This window comes from Pinus tabuliformis, chromosome 3_2, assembly GCF_031772625.1.
Source record: "Pinus tabuliformis cultivar Carrire ecotype Pingquan chromosome 3_2, CPIR1, whole genome shotgun sequence".
In the NCBI taxonomy this organism is placed as follows: Eukaryota; Viridiplantae; Streptophyta; class Pinopsida; order Pinales; family Pinaceae; genus Pinus; species Pinus tabuliformis.
The window spans coordinates 570,015,127-570,023,050 of NC_142302.1; the positions used below are offsets into that span (position 1 = coordinate 570,015,127).

The window sequence follows — 7,924 nt, forward strand, 5'->3', positions numbered from 1 at the left end:
CAAGTGCAGTGCATGAAGGATTCTAGGGTCGTAGAAGAGGAAGAGGAGGAGGGGCTGGAAAAGGTCATGGACAAATAATTTGTTATAAATGTGGTGAAGTAGGACATTTTGCGCATGACTGTCAGAACCCAACACATCCATCCTGTCAATATTGCAGACAGTTTGATCATGTGATAGAGGATTTCCCGATGTTGATAGCCAAGGTGGAAGAGAAAAAGACGCAATTTCCCATGCAAAACATACATATTATGAGGGCGGAGCCTCATGAAGAAGACCATAGCATCAATATCGTGATGCAAAGCAGTATTGCCACGAGAGAAGATAATGGAAAGCAGCTAGAAAGCGAAGGTTGGGTGCACAAGATTGTCGACAAAGAGGTCAGATTTGATCTCAATAGGGCTAAGGAGACTTTTGTGGAGGCTAAGAAGAATTTTATTGAGGCTTATACATCAGGAAGTCAAGAGAAATTGGCTAAAAACCATGAAGCACAAGACGCGGATCCCTCGCTATTGGCTACTTTTCTGAAAACATGTATGAAGTTGTTGTGGGATAAGAAGGTGGTGGAAGGACTCCGAGAGCTAATTGGAAACTGTACGAGTAAAATAAAGACTCCTCCCGAGCAATACACTATGAGGAAACTCGGTAAACATAAGAAGCAGACAGGGCACGAGATGAGGCTGACTGCTCAAATTGGAGAATATGAAATGGATCGAATCATCTTGGATCTCAGATCTGATGTGAACGTACTTCTTAGGTAGACATGGGAAAGGATGGGGAGACCTATGCTACAATGGTCTCCTATACAGCTACGCATGGATAATCAACAAAATATCATTCCTATTCGGCGCATGTACGGGGTAACAGTAGACATTGAGGGAGCAAGCGCTCTGATTGATTTTGAAGTAATTGAAATCATGGATGACAACAATCCTTACCCTACACTATTAGGAATAGATTGGGCCTTCGACATGGATGCGATAATTAATCTGAAAAAGCGAAGAATGGCATTTGAGAAGAAGGCACTCAGGGTTATTATGCCACTGGATCCCGTTGAAGGAGCGCGTTACACTGAACCGGTTCGTGACTATGAAGAGGATGATGATTTTGATCAAATATACAAGATCACTGCGCGTGATGAAGATTGGATCAATCCCACTACAAATGGGCAAATTACGTGGGATAGAGATAGTTCGTGCACATAAGATTCAGATGAAGAACTCAAGCACTGGCATAATAGGTTGCACAAAGCCTCTATGTTACAATGTAACATGATGACAAAATTGCTTCGGTGCGTATCTACGGAGGTAATAAATCTTCCTCATTATGATGGCTTAGATGATGTTAGTTTATTTTTGGATAAGTTTGAAAGGGAGGTGCTAGAAGAGCATGGGTTCTAGGCACTTTATCTGGCATTGCGTGCTATGCTTACTCGTTGATGGGGTACACATAAGTATAGCTTCGTTGACTGGAAGGAGTATAAGTGAATGATGAAGCTAAGGTTTGGATATGTCGATATCCGTATGACCGAAAAGTATAGCGGAAAGGATGACCCACGTGAGCACTTGGCGCGATGGATTAAAGCTTGGGGAGAGGAGCCTCAATTGGAATGGGGACATATCTTTTGTCACACCCTAGATACTATTCCAATGAATTAGTATTTGGAAACAAAGCTATGCCATGGGATAGCCGAATGGGATATCCTGAGGGAAATTTTTTTGTTAACTTTTAGTTTTAAGGATGCATTTGCGTGCATTGATGAAATGCTTCAAGAAATCAAGGCCACAATCTTCAGGACACCGAAGGAGCCAGTAGATTGAATTCAAACAGACTAGAAGAAACAGTTGTGCCATGTGTTGGAATGCTACTATGTGAATGCAAAAGAAGGGGAAGAAGATCCACGAAATATCAACATTCCAGAGATTGAGGGACAACGCAAGGTTGAAGGCCCCAAAGCAGTGAACCCTGATATAACAGAACCTTTGAAGACCAGGAAAGTAAACATTGGATTTGACGCGTAGCCTGAGTTTGCAAAGATAGGTGACTATTGGGATGAAGACACAGTTGATAAAGTTGCAGAACTACTACGTGAATATCAGGACTTGTTTTCTACCAAGTTCTCAGATCTGAAGGGAATAGTAGCGGATCTAGGTGTAATGAAGATCACCCTAAGGCCCGATGTGAAGTCTGTGAAACATCAACCCTATTGTCTAAATCCCAAGTATAAGGAGAAGGTGCGCAAAGAGATGGATAAAATGTTGGAGGCTGGAACCATTGAGCTAGTACAAGAATCTGACTGGGCGAGCCCTATGGTTGTTAAGGAAAAGACGCAACAATATGAAATCAGGATATGTGTAGATCTGCGAAAGCTCAATGATGCATGCATTCATGACCCATTTGCAATACCATTTACAGATGAAGTTTTGGATATTGTTGGAGGGAAAGAAGCCTATTTGTTCACTGATGGGTTTTCAAAGTACCATCAAATTAAAATCGCGTTGGAGGATCGAAACAAGACTACCTTCACAACAGAGTGGGGATGCTTCCAGTACACAGTGATGCCATTTGGGCTGAAGAATGCCCCCACAATATTCTCTAAGGTTGTAACTGCAACGTTTAAAGAGTACATACATAAATTCTTAGAATTTTATTTTGATGACTGGACTGTGTTTGGGTTGGTAAAGTGCCACGTTGCAAGTCTGCGCCTTATGTTGGATTGTTGTCGTAGATACCAGATTGCCTTGAATTTGAAGAAATATATCTTTTGTGTGCCTTATGGGATCTTGTTGGGCCACGTGGTGTGTAAACAAGGATTAATGGTAGACCCTCTTAGGATAACCATTATTGTCAATTTAGAGGCTCCAAAGAATGTAAAGTAGTTGCGTGCAATGTTGGGCCACACTAAATACTATAGAAATTTTATCAAAGCTTATGCCCAGATAACTGTGCCGATGAAGAAATTACTGAAGAAGGATGCGACTTTCTTCTGGGATGAGGAGTGCCACACAATCTAGTTGTGTTAAAGGAAAAGAAGATGATTGTGCCCATTTTTGTGTTTCTAGACTGGAAGAAAGAATTTCATGTTCATGTGGATGCCTCTTGTATTGGCTAGGTGCGGTATTGACCCAGGTAGGTGAAGGTGAACTTGATCATCCTATAGCCTTTGAGAGGTGTACGTGTTGTTGAGTCCCAAACTTGCATCTTCCCTATACACCTTTTTAGCCTTCTTTTCCAATTACTTGACCCACCAAGCTGTCAAATCATTGCATATTAGTTTAAAAAGAGCTTATAAAATGGTTTCCTAACTATGTCTTGTGACTGCTCTTTGATTTAGATTTTTGTTCAATCAGCTGTGGAAACTTGTCACTTTCCGCAGCCAGCTCAAGTTTCCGCAGCCATTTTGTTGAAGTCCATGTTACAGGTGTCTACTAGAGAATCCGGCCACATGGGCAAGCTGCAAATGATGTGTACATGGAGCATGTCCCCTTGGTTCAACCGAATCACTCACAAACAACCATGGTTAAGGACAGTCAAAGCAGTGGTCAACCTAAGAGTTTTGCGGTGGCACGACTCTATTTTTACCACGTGAAGATTTGCGTGGCAATTTCCTCAATCTCCAGAGGTGTGCTAACACCTGTGGATCAATCCGTGAACCAAATCGAACAACCACCACTCCATAGATTTAATTGTCACGACTACCATACTGCTAGATCTCAGGACGTGGTTATTCACGTGTCTGTTTGGCAGCACAGAAATTAGGAATTAGTTGTAGCATCCTCAGTTATAAATAACGCGTTATCATATGCTTGATAGCTAGCTTTTTATATGTAATCTTGACTGTTTTTACGAGCCCACTGTGCCGTGCTTTATCTTTATCTTATGACTACATTTTAATATATGAGAAGACAGTGTTCTTAAGTTCAATTCGTGACTGAGTATTGATTGGCCGAGGTTGTAGAGGGCCCTTGTACACCAGGGCTCTGTAACTACTGTATTGTTTTTCTTGCTTTCTTTCATTATGTTACTGTTTCCATAATTGTTTGCTTGTATATATTACGCTGTTCTGATATTCATGCTAACTGGTGTCCATATTTTCTTTTATGCTTTCTCATGATTGTTAACTGATCAGTGTTTTTCTTTCAGGTTCTTGTAGACAGCCCGGGAAATTTACATAGTTTTAATGACTAATGACATGAAATCATCTTGTCCTTCTGCTGATTTATTTTCTGAGTTTTAATTCCAGCATTGTCATTTCTTTCAGTTATGTTTTGCTCATTTACTTTCATGCAATTTAGATATCATATTACTCCATTTGTTTATGATTACCTCCTATAGCCATAGCGACTCAAATAGTGAGGAATCAGAATATTAGTTGATGTAGTATGATTTAGTTTACTTTTCTGCAAGTTAGTGATTAGATTACTCATGTCATTTTCAGGGATTGAAGTATGAATGCGTAGTTTAATCTTAGTTTCATTTTATGCAATTTCATTTCATGCAATTTAGATATCAGATTACTCAATTTGTCTATGATTACCTCCTATAGCCAGAGCGAGTCGAATGGTGAGGGGTCAAAATATGAGTTGAAGTAGTATGATTCAGTTTGATTTGCTTACAGTCTTTGAATTTCTTTGAGTTCAGTTTTTTTTCCTTTTATATAGCAGCAAGGATACTGGGCTTCATTGTCACTAGCTCACTGTTTTGGTACATTTTTATTTTCTCTTAGAAATTGATTTCATCACAACAAGTTTTAAAACCTTTTTGAGAACTTTAAAGTTTGGAAAATCATTGTAGAAGTCACCATAGTCATCCATACTTGACTTTCAATTCTACCATCTCACATTAGGGAATCAACAGAAGATAAACCCAAAAACTCAAAAACGACAAAGAAATAAGAAATCGGTTATCTTGCATATGCAATGCACTTCACTTTAGCAGTTTACGACCCTCGGATTGACATTTTAAATAGCAATTTAGGACACACTAAATTGACCAAACACGTGCTACAAAAGTTTTGACATTACCTGATGGGTGCGCACTTTAAGATGTATACAAATCACTCCGCTCTCAAGTACCTGGTCAACAAGCCTGTGCTGGGGGGAAGATTTGTAGGCGGTTATTGCACTTTTAGGAATATGAATTTTGAGGTGATTGTGAAAAACCAGTTGATTGAATGTAGGACCAGATCATCTATCCATAATTGACACAGGTCAATAACCCACTATTTTGGAAGAAGGATTATTGGACGCACACCTCTTTGTAGACATAATCCAATTTTTAACCACTGGTATAGCCTCGGAAGGATATTCTACATAGCAGAAAAAGGAATTGGCGGTCCGCACAGCTGATTTTTCTATAATAGCTAGACACTTGTATAAAATGGGCAATGATGAAATATTGCGCCGATATGTTCCGGAGTTTGAACGATCCAGCATCCTCATTGAAGCACATGGAGGAGTGGTGGGAGGACACTATGCAGGTAGAGCAACCACGCAGAAGATTTTGTGCGTAGGATTATGGTGGCCAACTGTGCATAGAGATTCTAAGGCATATTGCAGGGCATGTGATGCTTGTTAGAGGACAGGGAAGCCATCACAGAGGGATGAACTTCCCTTCAACCCACAGAATTTGTTGCAAGTGTTTGAAAAATGGGCGATTGAATTTGTAGGTCTGATATAGCCACTAGGGAAAAATACGGGCGTACGGTACATTATTACTGCGACTCAGTATTTGAAAAGGTGGGCACAGGCACAACCGGTCAAAGACTATAGGTTTTCTACAATTGTGAAGTTCCTTTTGAAATTTTTCTTGACTCAGTTTAGGTTTCCTAAGATAGTGATGAGATATAGGGGTACACATTTCTTAAATGAAACTATTGTCGCGATGCATAAAGAATTCCAGATTTATCATTAGAAGAGCAGACCCTATCATCCTCAAGATAATGGAATGGTTGAAGCATTCAATAAGATCCTGGACAACGTGCTGACAAAGGTTTGCAACGCGAAAAGGAATGATTGGGATGCACGCATACTAGCGGTCCTATGGGCATATAGGACAACGTGTAAAAAGTTGACAGGACAAACTCTGTTCAGATTGGTTTATGGGATAGAGGTTATGATTCCCATGGAGTATATTGTGTCGAGCCTACAGATTGCAGTGCTGACTGATATGGCTGATCATGAGACTATGGAGGAATGCCTCGCGCAGTTGGTGGAATTAGAAGAAGACCGGTTTTTAGCAGGATTTCACTAACAGGTAAAAAAATAGTGTGAGAAGGCCTGGCACGATTGTCATATTAAGCTGTGCACCTTCAAGATGAATGATTTAGTGTTACTTTATGATAGTAAGCTCATGCAATTTCCTGGGAAGTTTCAAATGCGTTGGATTGGTCCCTATGTCATCAAGGAAATTACAGATGGTGGTGCAGTTCAACTCGCGAAGATGAATGGGGAATTTCTTTTGGGTAGGGTCAATGGAATCCAATTGAATATGTATAAAGGGGATCCTGCCCTTGCGCAATGACAACATGATGGTGGCATAGTCTTAGTACTCCAGGAAGCTACAAGGAAGTACGGGACTATAAACTACACTTCCAAAGAATGGAAAAACAAATTAATGGGGTTGCATGATGGAAGCAGTTAGTGCGCTAGGAGGAGCTTCTTCAAGAGGTATCCCACCACGACAAGCAAAGCGAAGGTCCTAAAATATCCATATTTCAGAAATTTTATGGTTTCTACTCCACTGCTACGAGAGAAGGTAGTGTTTGAAGGTGCACTCTTAGGGCCCATCCCTACGCTTAAAATGGAAGATTGGGATTTGGCTAATCATGAGAAATTCCCCCAGCTAGTGCCGAATAAGTATTTGGTGAAGATCTGCTATGAGGAGACCGAAGTAAAGCAAATAGAGCCAATGAAATGGTCATGGGGGTTGAAAAGGTAGGATTACTGAATATGTTGTATGTGCCACATTTTAGCAGAACAACCATCAACACAGTCTGTGTTCGACAATTTCTTACCCTGGTGCATGATGGGTGTCTCTCGTTGGGAGAACCCATCCCTATTACGGATATGCTAATCCACCGCATCAAAATGTTGCCATACCAAGGGGTGGATCCAACCAAGGAAAAGCAACTCAAGGAAAAAATGAAGAGCGAGTTCGGCTTAGTAAAGAAGTCGCGCAGATATTCCATCTACTCTATCACCAACAAGACAGTTCAGTTTACCACACAGATCTTGGCTTGCAAGGTCATGAGGAAGTGTCGCACAGACAGGGTTCTTGTGTTAGTAATTTCTCTTGTGGTGCAATGTGCTAAGGGAGTGCAGTACAATTGGGCGCAATACCTTTGTAAAAAATTTTTGCTCAATTGTCGCGAAGCGCAGGATGAGGGCAAGGCATTCCATTATGCCTAGATATTATTATTGATTGCCCTAGTCGCGTGGAGGCTGCCAAAAGACAGTCAATTCCCTCCATAAGATGTTGACTTACCAGAAGCTGTGAAGTTCACTTTGCTATGGGTGACAAAGGACCCTGCGAGGGTCATGGAGACAAAGATGTTCTGGGTATTGGTCGAGATGGATCTCCACATGGTGATCAGCCAGAGGCCGAGGCTATCACCAACTCTATTTGAGAAATTGGAGGCCTATGTAGAGTTCAAGGCGGATTTTCACAATGTGTCTATCCGCGCGAGGAAGGATCCGAAGAAAACATGGTACAAGTTTTCATACCTGGTGAGTGAGGCGGATGCACAAGAGATTGTGGGGAAATGGCTAGGAGAGTGGTTGCAGCCATCAGATCTCGGCGCAGGTACAAGAAAGGCTGGGAAAAGTTCCTCCACGCAGGCCACAACAACGCAGAAGTAGAAGGAGGTTGAGAAGGTTGCAACTCGAGAGAAATATGCACAACAAAAGAAGGAAGTTGCTTCCAAAGT

At 41.2% G+C, this 7,924-nt stretch overlaps 1 protein-coding gene across 1 annotated transcript; it reads left to right on the top strand.

Moving 5' to 3' along the window:
- The first annotated feature begins 5,943 nt into the window (after positions 1 to 5,943).
- On the top strand, positions 5,944 to 6,249 carry LOC149181790 (uncharacterized). The gene has a single exon (XM_089414324.1). It carries the CDS (start codon positions 5,944 to 5,946, stop codon positions 6,247 to 6,249), a length of 306 nt encoding a protein of 101 aa, XP_089270450.1.
- Positions 6,250 to 7,924: the final 1,675 nt, after the last annotated feature.